Here is a 16754-nt window from a genome sequence, read left to right on the forward strand (position 1 = left end):
AGTGTTTCTGTGTTTTCTTGTTGGAACGTAGATTATAGAAACAGTTTCCTCATCAGGTTTTAAACCTTTTTCCTCTGAGCGTCACTTCTACCGTGAAATATTCTTCTTCTCCTCATTCTAAAGATGAACAGCAGTTAAATCTCACAATTCACCAAACACAGCAGCCGCCTGCTTCCCTCCGTAGAGTCTGGAAGTCTCTACATTATCTATGTTCAAGTCAACAGGATGTGACACGGCCTGAACGCAGCCCGGTGAGAGGCCTCCGGGCGAGACGGTTTATCTGCGTCCTGCAGGTGCTCGCTCCTCGCTCCTCGCTCCTCGCTCCTCGCTCCTCTCTCTCCGAGCCCACGATGGATTTGTGTGTTTTGACTCAGCAGCGTCTGACGGCCTCTCGTGTTGGACCTGGCAGCTCCATCACTGAGACGGATGCTTATTTACACAAGGCAAGCACAAGTCACCTCCGTCTTGTTCAGGGGACGCGAGGCGCTGACGTCTTAAGTGCTGGACGTCTCTCGTGATGTCATCGTGTTTGACTCTGCAGAGCGGAGAGAGTCACGTGACTTTCTCCTCCGGTTTGATCTGCTGCACGTTCCATATGCTACCTGGAGGTTTTGAGCTCTGCTTTAACATTTGAGTGTTGCCTGAAAAGATGTGATACAAGTCGCTCCGGCTGCTGAAGTATGAATATTTGGTTCAACTAACGACCTTTAAAGAGCTGAAGCTGTCTTTGTTCATGTCTGTGTTTTCAACCTCTGTATCCACATCAGCACCGCCTCATACAGTTCGTGTGTATCTGCCATCGTCTCCCCGCAGGGGGGATCTCTGATTGGTTCACCCGAGGCGAGGCAGCGTTTTAAACCGTGTATTTGTAACAGGTGACTCATGTCTGAATGAGCGAATCCTCCCTGACACGGCTGAATGTGCTCCGCAGCGTCTCGCCTCAGCGATGAGGTCACTCGGCGCCTGACAGCCACTTCCTTTTTGCCTCCTATCTGTTCAGCTCTGATCTTGTCTGCAGACTTAATTTCGCTCCACGCCGCCGTCTTATCTGCTTCGTCTTTATCGGACGTGTAAATAACATTTTAAAAGGCGCTGAGCCGCCTTCCACCTCCGGTTTTGGATGCAATTTATTATTAGTGCCACATGAAAAATACTCAGTTTAACTGTAAACATCATTTTTCCGAGAAGCGAAAATGAACTTTGCATATTTATTGAAAAGTAAACTGAGAAAACGTGTTAACGCAGAACAGGCGGTCGGAATCTGTCCTAAAATTCCTGTTACACAACTGCTTGTGGAGTTACGTCACCGATGACCTGCAGCGCTCGGGCCTCTGGACGTCTCCCAACATCTGGCTCTTCTCACACTGAGTCCGTCCATCTGTCTGTTTGACTTATCAGAGGTCGTGGTGGCGGCAGCAAGGTCAGCAGGAGGCTCCAGACGACGTTCTGCCTCCTCCTGTTGTTCCCTGAGGAGATCCCGGGACAGATGGGTCCCTCCAGAGTTCTGGGTCTGCCCGGGGGGTGTCTCTGCTGAGGTGGGCGACCCAGAAGACCCGAGGAGGACGGCGCTGATGCAGGAGGCGTCCTGACCTTGATGTCCTTCTTATTAAACTCTATACACACGGATCCACTGCAGCTTTAATGTCTGGTTTGCACTGAGGCTGAAACTGAGTCGTTCACTTCTTCTCAGAAACTGGGAACGAGCTTCGTTTCCCTTCAGGGTCAAAATCTGTGTGAGCAGCAGCGTTTGGGTTTTTACAGATGTTGGTTTGCACGGATCGAGTCTGTGTGTGTGTGTGTGTGTGTGTGTGTGTGTGTGTGTGTGTGTGTGTGTGTGTGTGTGTGTGTGTGTGTGTGTGTTTGTGTGTCTCAGTGTGTCAGCAGCTGAAATCATGCACAGCAGGGGCAGCACTTCTGCCACCTAGTGAGCGCCTGACTGCACTGCACGTTACCTGCAATCCAGACAAACTGGAAACCAGCAGGAGATCATGAGACGTTTGTTCATGACGTGAAGAACCAGAACTTTGCTGCAGATTTAAATTTATTTATTTTTAACCTCCCAGACACAGTGAGAATCAGTTTGAGTTCTTCCTCTGTCTCAGGGTCACGAGCTGAAACAAGAAGCTTTCGTCCTTTTCAAAGATCCTCACTGTTCTTTGGTGAAATCGAATCATTAACGTCGTGAATCTCAAAAGGAAAGATTTCTATAACCTGTGATTGGAAGTTCAAATACTTATACTATGAATATTTATCTTCTCGTCCTCTGTGGTGATGAAGATGATGAAGATGATGATGATAACTGGTGTTGGTATTAAACTCAGTTTTGGTATTTTTCACTTGATCCAGTTCATACGAGGTTGTTTCTCTCCTCCTCCATCTTCCCTCCTGTTCAGTATCACATACATATTTAACTGGTGCAGTCAATGAAAGTCAAGACGGATTCAAATCAAAGTTTACCCCCCCCCCCACACTCTGATCGTGCATATTCAGCTAATCAATTTTTCCGACTTCTTAAATAAATAAAGTCAGTACTTCTGAATATCTTTCTTCTGTTTTCCACTTTTCTTTCTTCTACAACAGAAACCTTTTTAAAAAATAAAACATGCCATGTAAATGTAAGGACATATAAAAATCTACCAGCACAGATGGTAGCGTTCGTTTCTTCTTCATCTTTGGAGACAGTAGGTTGAAGTAGACATGTCTCTCTTTAATTAACTTCATCTCTCTCCTCCTCTTCCTCACCCGGCTGCCTCCTGCTGAAACCCGACTGTCTTCCTCTCCTCCCCAGATGAGTTCCTTCAGCACGAGGGCTCTGACGCTGCTCTCCTCGGTGTTCGGCGCCTGCGGCCTGCTGCTGGTGGGCGTCGCCGTGTCGACGGACTACTGGCTGCTGATGGAGGAGGGAATCATCCTGCAGCAGAACCAGACCACCGAGGTCAAGATGGCGCTGCACTCCGGCCTGTGGAGGGTCTGCTTCGTGGCAGGTCGGGTACACGTCTGTTCCCTAGCGTGTTGTTCAGAAGATAATTTAAATTCCATCGATGCCAATTTGTGCCAAAGTTTGTTGTTTGTGTTTTAAATGTTTAAATCCACAAATCTAAAGTAAGAAGTGGGTCAAGTCTTCCTCGGTTCTGCTTTTAGAGATCAGGCTGCTGCCTCAACTGTTCACTCACGCACACACTCACGCACACACTCACGCACACGCTCACGCACACGCTCACGCACACGCTCACGCACACGCTCACGCACACGCTCACGCACACACTCCTGCACCTGCACACGCTCCTGCACACGCTAATGCACATTCTCACGCACACACTTGCACACTTCTGCACACACTCCTGCACACACACACTCATGCACACACCCGTGCACACACTCCTGCACACACACACTCATGCACACACCCGTGCACACACTCCTGCACACACACACTCATGCACACACCCGTGCACACACCCGTGCACACTCAGTGGGGTGGACACCACGGATACTGACTGTCCTTGTTGCTCTGGCTGTCTCTGTGTGTCGGGTCATGATGGTCTGGCTCCAGGGAGGCGGCCATATTTGTGTTTCCCTGTTGTCTGACGCCTGGTACAAAAGGTCAGAGGAGGAAGAGGCTGGTGGCATTTGGAACGTGTGTGTGCGTGTGTGTGCGTGTGTGTGTGTGTGTGTGTGTGTGTGTGTGTGTGTGTGTGTGTGTGTGTGTGTGTTGTGTTGCTGCTCGGACACTGCAGCAGCACTCCTACATATTCTTCTCTACATCATATCTGATCCACCATATGCTTCTCTTTAAGCCGCGGTCCGTGTGGCAGCTTGATGTGGACGCACACGCTGCTCCCGACAGCCTCTGTGTCGGTGGAAGCTGAGACTGGAAACAGCCCGACAGGCCGTCGGGCTGTTTCCAGTCTGCCGAGCTTCTCTCACACCCTGAGCTCTGTGCTCGGACGCTTGACCCTCGTTTCCTGGAACATTTCAATGATTTTTTACTTTGGATGCCGGACTTGCAAACCTACTGGAGAGGCGGAGAGTCGGCCTGAAGTAATTCAGAGTCTTGTTCCCTGAGGGCGCTCGGAGGCGGCTGAGCTCGATTTCTGAGAGATTTTGACTCGCTCTCTTTCTGGATATTGAGTTTTGAACACAAGTAGGAAGCCTGCAACCCTCAAGCTACAAAAACTCCTCCAACTCCAACTTCCAACATGAACGTTTGTCGTAGCCGTTTATGATCCAACCTCCTTTAAGCCACTTAGCCTGAAGAGAATCTTGTTTAGACTCAGATTAAAGTCGTGAAAACACAATGTGCTCGAACTGAAAGACCAAGAAAACCTGAACAAAGGTTTATTTAAACTAATCCAAACTTATTACCCTGTGATTTATCCTTTAAATATCACCGTGCACCAAACGGCTTTACAGCAGATCACCTGTCACAAGCTTTAACGATATAAACACATTAAAACAACCACAGAAACATAACTTAGCATCGTCCACCATTCAAACTTGGTATTAGCTCAAACTGAGCAGCTGAGTCTGTAAGAAAACTGAGGTGAGACGCCCGAAGTGAGGGGTCAGACCAAATGGCTCAAGCTGGGGAAACGTGGAGGTTGTGGGTTCAATCCTCAGGTTGAAATTTGATGTACGACTTCCAAATAACAAAACAACTGAGTGTGTGTGTGTGTGTGTGTGTGTGTGTGTGTTGAGGTTAATGTTGTGTCTGTATTCAGCTCTCCCTTCTCTCTCTCGGCTCAGACCTTGTTTGCTCCTGAACCTCCGTCTTTTCTCTTTCTTCCATTCTCTGTTTCTCTGTTTGTCTCTCTCTCTCCCTCTCCTCTTGTCCTCCTCTCTCTCTCTCTCTCTCTCTCTCTCTCTCTCTCTCTCTCTCTCTCCACCTCTCGTCTCCCTCTATCTGTTTTCCAACTAACATTTTCTTGTGGTCCGTGACCTGAAGACGACCTGAATAACCTCCGTCGTTCTGTTTCCCTCTCAGGTCCGGAGAAGGGCCGATGTGTGGCGTCAGAATATTTCACCGAGCCAGAGATCGAGATCACCACAGAAAACACGGCCAACATCCTCAGTAAGTCACGTGCATCCTCACATTTTAAAAACTTTAATATACTTGAATTTGTGGTTTATATCCGTACATGCACGACTTTCATCGCGTCCTCCTCCTCCTGCAGAAATGGTCCGAACCGCCACTCCCTTCCCGATGGTCTCTCTGCTCTTCGTCTTCACCGCCTTCGTCATCAGCAACATCGGACACATCCGGCCTCAGCGCACCATCCTCGCCTTCGTATCTGGAATCTTCTTCATCCTGTCAGGTACGGACTCGTTAGTCAGAGGCCGAGCTTCAAGCTGTTTCACGATCTCTGTTGAAAGTTGAACGTGGTAAAAACCTTCCTCAGTCTGGAGATGGAGTCGTCTGCAGACAAATCACATCTTGCAGAACACTTCATACTTTTGTTGAACTACCACAGACTCGTTTCCTGTCATGGTTTGATTCCATATTTTCCAATTCTTCTCCGTCCTCACGGCGTCGTTCTGACGGAGCCTGGGAGACGACAGTCGGTGCACAGCTGTCGGAGAAACAGAAACATTGTGTTAGCAGTTTCTTATCTTTATTCAAGAGTGCGCTCTTCTCATTTGAAAACATTATTTCTTTTAACGATTTACGAACCCCAGTGTTTCTCAATCACATTTTCAGATTCATCTCCCAGTGCATCAGTTGGTTTTCCAGATTTAAAACCTCGTGAATGTGGATCTGAAAACTGGTGCACGTACTTTCTGAATCTTTCTTCTGAAATCTACGCTCCTGTTGTACCTTGTTATTCCAGGGGCGAGTTTACAACACCCACTTCTCAGAGATAGTGATTTCCCGCTGGAGGCAGGAACCTGTTGCTCTCTGCTCAAACACCAATCACACGTCGGATTCTGGGTTATTCAAGCTTTCAAAGCCTTTTTTCCCAGTCACACCTTTACCCATAATTCATCAGGACTGTAGAAACAAGCAATAAGACTGATCAGAAGTTAAAAATCATCCGAGCAGAAGAAGAAGAAGAAGTGAGCTTGTTAAAAGTCGACGTTCTTCAAGGTTAATGATAAAACTTCAGCTCAGTGGATGAAAGCTTCTCTTCTCCCGGCTGACGGCTCGTCAGACGTCTCCTTGTTCTCGCCGGTGACTGAACATCCAACTGGATTTAATTCACATAATTGCTCAGTGCTGCAGGAGGCTGCAGGACAGCTTGGGTCTGAGATTCTGCTGCAGGAGGAAAGAGTTTCAACCAAAAGGTCTGGAAGTCGTCTCTGTTGTAGTTCGAGGTTTGAGTCAGAAGATCCGTAATGAGCAGCTGCTTTTCTTCAGGACGACACTTTTTAGATCTGAAGGAAAACGACACAAACCTTCAGAGCAAAGTCAGATTCTGCTCCAGCGTCGCAGCTGCAGCTGTTACTGGAGAAAAGGTTTGATCACATTAATGCTTTTATAGTTTATTCAAAAGAGGAGAGATTCGTGCATTTAGCCGAATGATATCGTCCATTCAGACATTCGGCTGCTCGGTGCAAAGGCAGCTTCAGTCGCAGCTAAAGAAGACGTAAGATATCGTTTGAGATATAACATGTCTAATCCTGCCCGAGGTGTTTGTCTAGTTTCTAGTTTCATCACAACAGGTTAATATCAATGAGGAAGAACTAAAACACACAGAGACGTTACAGAGGAAGACAAAACATTTCTCTTAAGAAAGCTTCTGATTTTAAAACGTTCACATATTTAAGACCTTCGCCAGTCGGAGCGGCGGCGTCTCGTCCTCACGTTGAGACGTTTCCTGTTTCCTCCGGCGCTCAGCGGGTGAAGTGGCTGCTGGGAGTTTTCTGGGCCTCGTTCAGGATGACATCACCCTCCTGGTTCTCATTCTCTAGCTGACAGATGCTAGCGTAGCGTGGAGGACTGCTGACTGGACACTAGGGACAAACATGATGTCAGAGAAATGTCTCAGAGCCAAAGTGCAGTAAAACACACGCACGTACACACACACAACTACACACACACACAACTACACACACACACAACTACACACACACACACACACACAACAAACACAAAGATCCTCTGTCCTGATGTGATTTAGAAAACGTTTTATTTTAATCACACTTTATATTATAACAACCACAGGGTCATTATGTTTTCATCCATCTTGGTTTGTTTGTTTATGTGAAAACTACTTATTTGTTTATTTAAAGATTTTTATCTTCACAAGCTTATTGAAAAAATGTCAAAACAGAAGTAAAAAGTTATAAATTTCACTTAAAAGAAACAACACAATAGAATCAATTTGCCGCCTGCAGCTCACAAAGGGACGGAGAGAACTTCAATGTCCCGACTGGAGAAGTCATTTCAACGAGTCTTTGTCTGTCTCCAGCTGAGAAGAATGAAAAGCGTCTTCTGTCCGATCGAAGACACAACTGAGCCCAGAAATCCATGGATGTGATTTTGACAACACTTAAACTGGATGTTGGTCACAGACGTTGTGTGTGTTTTTGTTAAAAGTGAGTTTTTCAAAGGCAACAACACACTTTGCACCAAAACCTCGTCTGAGTCGGTTCTGTGTGTGTCTGTGAGTCGCACGTTGCCTTGAGGTCACAACATGGAGGATGTGCAGCAGCTGTTTGTGTGTGTGTGTGTGTGTGTGTGTGTGTGTGTGTGTGTGTGTGTGTGTGTGTGTGTGTGTGTGTGTGCACGTTCACGCACATGCAGCGTCTGAGCATTCAGACACAACACCCCCATCTGATGGCCAAATGAGGGAACTGCATCTTTTGTGATCCTTTCGTGATGGTTTTGTATTTAATTCTGAGTTAAAATCTTTCACCAGTTGTCATATTTATATTTTATATAAAAGTAAGGATTGATGACACTGGATTGAGGAAAGAGAAAAAGTTACCAGATGCATCGAAGCTTCTCTTAATCTTCACGTCTTTAACAGAGAGGCCACAAAATCAATTCAAAGGACTAGTAAGAAAATACAGTATTTAAACTGCAGTGATATTGGAAGAAAACTATTTCATCTTATGTTTATGAATTCAATTTTTGTTTTGCAATTTGAGGAAATATTACTCCTGTTATTCCAACATTTCTATTTTACAGCAGTTTTTTTAATATGTTAACGATCATTTCACGTGTTTGCTCGTGTGGGGACACGGAGCAGCAAAGTGAAAACTTGAACCTGCAGCTTCCCTCTGCCTGGTTCTTCAGGACCGAGCGTCTCCCGCTCTGCTCGGCGTGCAGCACACAACAGATCTGAGATCAGATGCTCGTCTGTTTCCTTCTGTTTGTCAAAGCATCGCTTGCTTGGTTACATTTTCCTGTAGATTACTTCTGATCAAGTGGCGTTTTGCTTTAAGACTTCAACTACTGAGCGTTTTTAAAATGTTCACTCAGTTTGAAGACCTCACACCAGTGATTGCAGTGGTTTAAACGGTTGCCGTGGTTCAAGGTTCGATTCCCAGTTCAGCTAGGAATAGTCCAGAACACAGAAACAGTCTGAGTTTGACCTGCAGCTCTGGGAACCTGCAGCTCTGGGAACCTGCAGCTCTGGGAACCTGCAGCTCTGGGAACCTGCAGCTCTGGGAACCTGCAGCTCTGGGAACCTGCAGGAGGAACCAGGAGCGTCACCGGCCGACTGACCCAGAGGTGGAGTTACAGTTAAGAGGAGGAGCACCTCCCTGCAGCCTCTGGGACGCCCCGGAGCAGAGGCTGAAATCCAGCCGGACACATTGTAAAAACTCCATGTCGGCCGGTGTGTGTTTTATTCCTGTTCGTATCGTGTCGACAGTCAAAGTACGAAGCATCTTTCCTGTGTTTAGTGAGTCAGGTTCTGTGCTGCAGGATTTTGGAGGTCAGCTGCAGCGGGTGTCTGTCGACAGGGGAGGAAGCTCTGACACACTCATACTGAGGATTCACTGTGTGTGTGTGTGTGTGTGTGTGTGTGTGTGTGTGTGTGTGTGTAGTGTGTGTGTCCTTGTTTATCTCTTTACCACAGTCTGTTGTTGGGGCTTTCTCGGCCTATTTACAGAACAACCAGGACACGTTATCATTAGCTCTGCCAGCTACAGAGCATGTGCACGTACACACACACACACACACACACACACACACACACACACACACACACACACACACACACACACTGAAGGCCTATTCAGATGGGATTATAATTGTAGAGTAATTACTCCTGATTCTCTAGTTGTTTGCAGTTTGTATTGTTCCACATTGATGGATGGAAATAAAATAAAGAAATATCTGTGTGTGAGAACGTAAATGAGTGAGAGGCTCTGGAGTCTCTGTGGAGTTCCTCCTGCCCCCTGGTGATAACTCAGAGTCTCTGAGCCTCCTCCTGAGCCTCCTCCTGCTGCTCCTCGACTCACCTCAACGTTCCTCCTGCTGCTCCTCGACTCACCTCAACGTTCCTCCTGCTGCTCCTCGACTCACCTCAACGTTTCTGTGTTGATGTGAACACGTCTGAGCTGAAGGATCTCCTGCTGCGTCCGTCAAGTGTGAAGGACAAACTCCAGGGAGAGTCCAGAGCTGTGTGAACATCCACCTGAGTTCATGTGTGAAAGCATCACTGGAGAACCTCTGTTTGTGCTAATAAGAGTGTGTGTCTGTTCATGTGTGTGTCTGTGTGTGTGTCCACAGGCCTCAGTCTGGTGGTGGGTCTGGTCTTGTACATCTCCAGCATCAATGACGAGGTGATGAACCGACCCAGAGAACCAGAGCAGTTCTTCCACTACCGCTACGGCTGGTCGTTCGCCTTCGCTGCCTCCTCCTTCCTGCTCAAAGAGGTGCACGCACACACACACACACACACACGCACACACACACACACACACACACACACACACACACACACACACACACACACAGCACACACACACACACACACACACACACACACACACACACGCACGTAATCATGCACGAACATGTGGGTGCACTGCTTGTATATAACACTATGTCGACGTGCACGCAGACAGAAGTGTGCATGCAAATACACATACAAGTTTTCACACTGAATATGCATGTTGAAGAAATACACACACACACACACACACACACACACACACACACACACACACACACACTGCAGTCCCTGAGCAGTTCTCAGTACTAACATGTGCTGAAGCTTTACATTTACTGATGCTGATAAAGAACTAAATGTGCAACACACACACACACACACACACACACACACACACACACACACACACACACACACACACACACACACACACACACACTCATACAGATTGTTCAGAATCTGGTTTGGATGACGACCAATCGCAATTTAGCTAAATACACTCGAGCATGTGCAGCTACACACAAACTGCTGGTACACACACACACACACACAAAAACTGCTGGTAACACACACACACACACACACACACACACACACACACACACACACACACACACACACACACACACACACACACACACTGCGTAGGAGCCGTCATCCTGCATCAATATTCATAAATGTTAATAGCTTGAATACTTGAGGGCAGCAGCTCCGTCGCAGCACAGTGTTCTTCACTGGGGATGTGGGGGCTCCACTCCTCCACTCCTCCACTCCTCCACTCCTCCTTCTCGATCTTCCTCTTCTTCTCTTTCATCCCTCTCTTCTCCACTTGTCTCTTCTCTCTCTCTCTCTTTCTGTCCTCTACTTTAATCTTGTCTCCTCTTCTTTCGTCTTTTATCTCTGGTTCGTTAATTGTCTCCTCTCCTCCTCTTCCTCCTCTTCCTCCTCCTCCTCTTCCTCCTCCTCCTCCTCCTCTTCCTCCCTTCTGTCCTTTCACCTTATCTCCGCTTTGTCTTTTCCTCCTCTTCCCTGTCGTCATCTTCCTCTTCTCTCCTCTTCTCTCTCTCACTCAAATCTACTTCTTTCTTCTCTTCTCCTCATCCACTGTTTCTCCTCCTCTGTTCTTCTCATCTCCTCTTTTCTCTGTTTTTCTTTCTCCACTCATCTTCTCCTCTGTTCTCTGTAATTTTCATCCTCTCTTCATTGTCTTTCACAGGCGTCCTCTTCTTATGTCCTCTACACTTCTATCTTCTCATCTTTTCCTTCTCTAATCATCTGTCTCCCTCCTTGATTCCCTCTGTTTTCTCATCCTCTTCTCGTCGCTCTTTCCTCCCTGGTTTTGTCTCCTCGCTGTAAAACATTTTGATAAAGAACATTATGATTTAAACGTCTTGTTTCCCTCCGTCTCTCTCACACACACACACACAGACACACACACACACACACACAGACACACACACACACACACACACACACACACACACACACACACAAGTCTCAACTTTCAGGGCTGTTGTAGCGATGATGTTTTGCATGAATAGTGAATGAGCTGTGAACGCTCTGCGGATGCGGGGGTGAAAACATGAATACATTTTTGATAATTGTTCATTTCCCAGGAGCAGCACAACCCTTTTTGTCAACTCTGCAAAATATTGTGAATTTATTCGAACACACACACTCTCACACACACACACACACACACACAGACTCACACACACACACACACACAGACTCACACACACACACACAGACACACACTGAGGGATCGAGCTGACTCTGTTGTTTCTCCAGTTCGTTTGGATTCTCGTGATAAAACCGATGTTCAGTTTTCATGGATGAAATCTCGTCCTTGCACTTTTCCCGCAGACGCCCTCGGAACCTAATTATTCATTTGACTCTGTCAGAAACTATAACCAGAGCTGTTTACGACCGGGATGTTAATAATATCACTTTTATACTCGACACAGTTTAAGAACCTAATGGCCCCTGTGGGCGATTTGTCTTCATCATCCACCTCTGCTGCTTCTTCAGATTCATCCAATATGCGAAAGAACATAAAATCATAACATGAGAGAGAAATAAAGCACCGGAGGAAAACAGCCAAACACCATTTAATTCATCAGCTGAGTAATAAAACCGACGAAGAACACGAGGGAGAACAAACCTCCTCTGGTTCAGAAAAAGTTTATGAACTTATTAAAATATTTGTTAAACTCCTTTTGGATCCAGAGGGTTTTTCGGTCTTTTTAACATCTTGCTGCACAGTGTGTGAGGGAGAAACATGGAACTACTGTAGTTTGTAGAAAGAATCAGACTTTTATCATTTGAAATCTTAAACAGAATTAGAACCGAACAATTTGGTTCTGTAGTGAACGATGTTGATTCAGATATTAGGGAGTAAGAATATGCAATACTGAAATATCAGCTGATCTAAGATGTCGTTATAAAACCAGTATGACTAGGAGATGTTTTACACTTTAACAATCTACTACATAATATAAATAATAATAATAATAATAGTAGTAGATTAATATAAGTGCATATGAAGTGAGCAAATCATAGAAAAGAGATAAAAGAACAACTTTAAAAACAATTAAATAAAAAATGTCTCTACAGGTTTTAAGCGCTATAACATCCAAACAACTACAACTATATAAAAACTATGAATACAAAGAAAACACAAATACAACATAAATAAAGAACTTCAATTCAGAACATAAATACACATCTTTTCTACATTGTTTATTGGGTCAAATCAAAGTTTTCCGATCAGCAAACAAACGCTGGTACCGATGTTTCTCATGTGGACGAGTTGATCTCATGAATCTGTGTCTCTGTGTCTCTGTGTCTCCGTGTGTCTCCATGTGTCTCCATGTGTCCAGGGCGCAGGAGTCATGTCCGTCTACCTCTTCATGAAGCGTTACGCCGAGGAGGAGCTGTACAGGCCCCACCCCGCCCTCTACCGCCCCCGCATGTCCGACTGCAGCGACTACAGCGGCCAGTTCCTCCACCCGGACTCCTGGCCTCCCCCGCAGCGCGGCCGCAGCGCCTCCGACGTCTCCTCCGACATCTCCATCCAGCTCAACCAGACCCCGCCCCCCCAGGCGCCTCCCAAGGGCGGCAGCACCTCCCACCCGACGCCCTCCTCCTCCGGGCCTTCGTCGGCCGCCAGCTACCAGCTCCAGCCGGCCTCCTCCTCCTCCACCTCCTCCTCCTATCCACACCCCCTGCGCCCGGCCTCCACCCTACCCAGGTCCTCCCACGCCCACGGCCACGCCCACGGCCACCCGCACCCCCACCCCAGTGGGCCCCCGCCCCAGTCCCTGCCCATGGGGGCGCCACCCTCGGCCGTGCCTCCCCCCCGCTATCACACGCACATGCGAATGAGCGCCTCGCCGTGCTAGGCTCCATACGCAGGGAAGGGAATACACAAAGGGGTGGGGGGGGGGCCTAGATTGATCAAACATCACAAGACAACACACACACACACACACACACATCATGTTCCCTCTAAGTGTGGGAGGAGGGTAAGTGCATGAAGGAGGGGGAGAGGAGGAGAGAGGGGAGGAGAGTCAGGTGGGCGGAGGTCTGACTCACCGAGATGGAGACGGACATTCAACGGACCCTTTAACGCTCTGAGGGGGACGGAGTAATGAGCAGCGACGCAGCTTCTTAGGTTTCGTGACGGGAACGTTCACCATCAGGGTCGTGATCCACGGGAAACAGCGTGAGACACAAACATGAAGTCATGTCCAAACTCTGTCCATTCACAGACGGGACAGAACCGAGGACGGAAGACACTTCACCTGCTCTTCTGTCAGAAGCTCGAGAACATGACAAGGGATCGTTTATCGTAGGTTTGTTTTTCCATGGACACGTTCGGGAAGCTTAGGGACTTTCTACATAAATGATTCAATGAAGTGTCCCACAGTCCGATCTCTATGTGATTTAACTTATGAACATTAGTTTTACGGAGGAATTCAAAAAACACGCTAGAGGAAAGAAACGGTTTTATTCTCAGAACTTGTTGCTTCTCTTCCCAAACCTTGTCCATGGAAATCTGAGTTTCAAAGTAAACTTGCCACAGTGATAGATAATATCTCGATTATATTATGTATTATATAAGTATTGCTCACACTGTTTGACTTTGTAACCGTGACCTTCAGCCACGACTCGTGTGTCCGCAGAGAAACCGTGAATTCAAATAGAGATTTATACTCCAGCTGTAGAGAAACTCTTCTTCTTCTTCTTCCCTCTCTCCGACACTGGCTGAATTCCACGTTAATGAAAACCTCGCTCCCGTCCTGTACTGTACTGTAAATATTACCGTAAGTTTTAGGTGTTTTAGCTCAAGACTTTTCTAAGCTGTTTGTATTTCGAGGGCGAAGCTTCGGGATGTAATGTTCAACATTTCGTGGAATGAAACACGAGGACGTCACCGACGGGAGACTTTTCAGATTTTTTAAAAGAGAAGAGCATCGAGCCTCCGACCGAACGAGGAGCGCCGTCACCGGTGGTGCGATCCGAACGGATGCCTTGGACTTTTGGTGCTGTTGCCATGGAGACGAGAGGTGTGTATATAATGATAATGATGCGAGCAGATGAGAGGGAGCAGACGTCTGAGAGCCGGGATTCAGATTCTGCTTAAATCCATTTGAATCAGAAAATGAAAGCACGCTGGTGGAAATGTTTTTCCTCATCATCTCGACATGATTCCTGACAACGAACATTTCCCGGTTTATTGCTTATTGTCGTGCTTCCTGGAGCGACCGATTAGAAATGGATCTGTTCCCGGTTTCATAAACACATGGAAGGTGTGTGTGTGTCGAGGACTTGAGGTGAAGACGCTGCACTTTGATAAACATGAGCTTCCATGGGGAGCAAACTGAAAACCTGAGGAGCAGATGGCCTTGAATTCCAATTTACTGCCTGTTTTAATCGATTATTAATGTGATGTAGCTTCGCTTCCTCTCACCAGAACAAGATTCCACCTTCTACTGCATCCAGATTTACAAATATTTAGAAAAGAGGAAATATCAGAAAACGTATCAAATGTGTTTTTGTGTTAAACGAAGCTCCAAAAATCATCCAACAAATCGTGTTAACAATCAGTAACTTTGTCTTATTTTAATTCAACCTCATAAATAAACAGACGTTTCCTCAAACGTTGCACCAACACAAAGATGGACGACGTGTCTCCACACGATAGCTAAAACATCTTGGACGAAGGCGCCGCCATCTTGGACTTCTGACGTCATGTGGAGTCAGAGTAAGTCTCACCTGTCAATCACGACGTTTCACCCGGTTTCTAACTGACATGGAGGAGGCGGAGTTTATGACCTGTTCTGATGATTTGGCTTCACTTTTAGGGGCCGCCGTGTCGTCCATTTTGTTTTACTCTCCGATAGACTAGTAGGACGTTTTTCCCTTATTTAGGATTAAAGCTCTTTGGCCAAACGATGAACAACAGCCACGAGTCAAACGTACAAACGTGTCATATTATTTAGTTTTTTTACACAGAAAAGAAAAACCATGTCGCTAACACGTTTCTCAGTTTGACTCCCATCGAAGTTCGAATGTTGCACAGTGACGAACTTAAGCTTTTATTTTGCTCTTGTTTTATAAGCGTATTATGGATCGTACCCAGCAGAGGGCGCCGTTTGTAGCCGTTTCTAGTCCCGCGGGGGACCGTTACGCTCACAGCCTGTGGTACAAAAGAAAACCGCGTAGCAAAGCGACTGCGATGTTAGCATCTTTTATGAATATCTGCTCTGTGAAAATGAAAAGTAGAAAAGTCCTTTAGCAGCCGACAGCTTCCGCTGGTGTTTATTTACATTTGCCAAAGCTGAGCTCTGTGTCGTGAGCTCACACGACGCAGAGACTCGTTCACGTAGCCGACTTCTTCCCGAGACAAATCGCAGCCGAGACGCTGAGCTCCGACGCAGCGGACGAAGTTTTCTAATCGTTCGCCTCCGTGGTTCAACGCACACACGTTTCTCCGGACTGTGACCTGGGTGTAAATACGTGTTCACGCTGTAACGAGTAGAGAACATTCGAGTTTACATCTTTGCTTTCTTTGACTGGATACCTGTTTGTTTCCATCACTTTGCAGGAGTGAAGTTTTTATCTGCAGCCGTGTGTTCGTTAACTTTAATACCAATAAAGCTTGCCTGGTCCCAGCTCACTATTCGCTCATTTATTCTGTATTATTATTATTTTATCTGCTCATTTAAAACTGTTAAAAATGCCCTGTATTCATCTTCAGAGATGTGAGTTTGATAGTAATTAGATTTGGATGGTTTTACACTCAGACGAGATGCTACTTCAGCGCCTGTGTGATGTTTGCAGGCCTGAGAACAAAGTGAATCATGAGAGTGTGAGTCCGTCTCTGTGATGTGAAGTGTTTCTGGATTATTACACGTGTCAGAACAACACACAGCAGATCGCTACAGGGACGGGAGCTGAATCACTTCAGTCTTGAGTTCATATTCAAATTGAATGTTTCACTCTTTTGTTTTAAAATCTCACAGATGAGGATTTGCAGACGTCCCACAGAGGCAGTAAACGTCTCTGTGCATCTAATCGAAGGTGTTTTCAGAGCCGTGACGTCTCCTCAGGTGAGAAGCTGAAGGTCCCTGCTGCTGACGAGCTGACGTCCTGTCTGACGTTAGAGCCGCTGCTCGTTAACGAGGTTAACGAGGGACTCAGCTCAGAGTTTAGCTTCTGCGGCTGCACGTTGGTATTCAGGAGGTTTGAAGAGCAAACAGAGCTGTTGCTGAAATTCTCTGGTCCAATTTAATTACTCTCAACCTTATGACACCTCTGTGATTTCAGACAGCTCGCCCCAACACTAATTAGAAAGTTCTCTGGAACTCTGCTGCTGCTGTGGGAGTGAGAACGAGGCAGTGA

The 16754-nt window shown here is 46.6% G+C and overlaps 1 protein-coding gene across 1 annotated transcript in view; it reads left to right on the forward strand.

Moving 5' to 3' along the window:
• Positions 1-16024, forward strand: part of cacng7a (calcium channel, voltage-dependent, gamma subunit 7a) — a 28452-nt gene extending 12428 nt beyond the window's left edge. The window contains exons 2-6 of the mRNA XM_035182670.2: positions 2789-2984; positions 4985-5071; positions 5175-5315; positions 9683-9828; positions 12728-16024. Of these exons, the coding sequence (XP_035038561.1) occupies positions 2789-2984; positions 4985-5071; positions 5175-5315; positions 9683-9828; positions 12728-13249 (1092 nt within the window). The 3' untranslated portion in view covers positions 13250-16024. The remainder of the gene's footprint in view (positions 1-2788; positions 2985-4984; positions 5072-5174; positions 5316-9682; positions 9829-12727) is intronic.
• The last annotated feature ends 730 nt before the right edge of the window (positions 16025-16754 follow it).

This window comes from Hippoglossus stenolepis, chromosome 17, assembly GCF_022539355.2.
Source record: "Hippoglossus stenolepis isolate QCI-W04-F060 chromosome 17, HSTE1.2, whole genome shotgun sequence".
Taxonomy (NCBI): Eukaryota; Metazoa; Chordata; class Actinopteri; order Pleuronectiformes; family Pleuronectidae; genus Hippoglossus; species Hippoglossus stenolepis.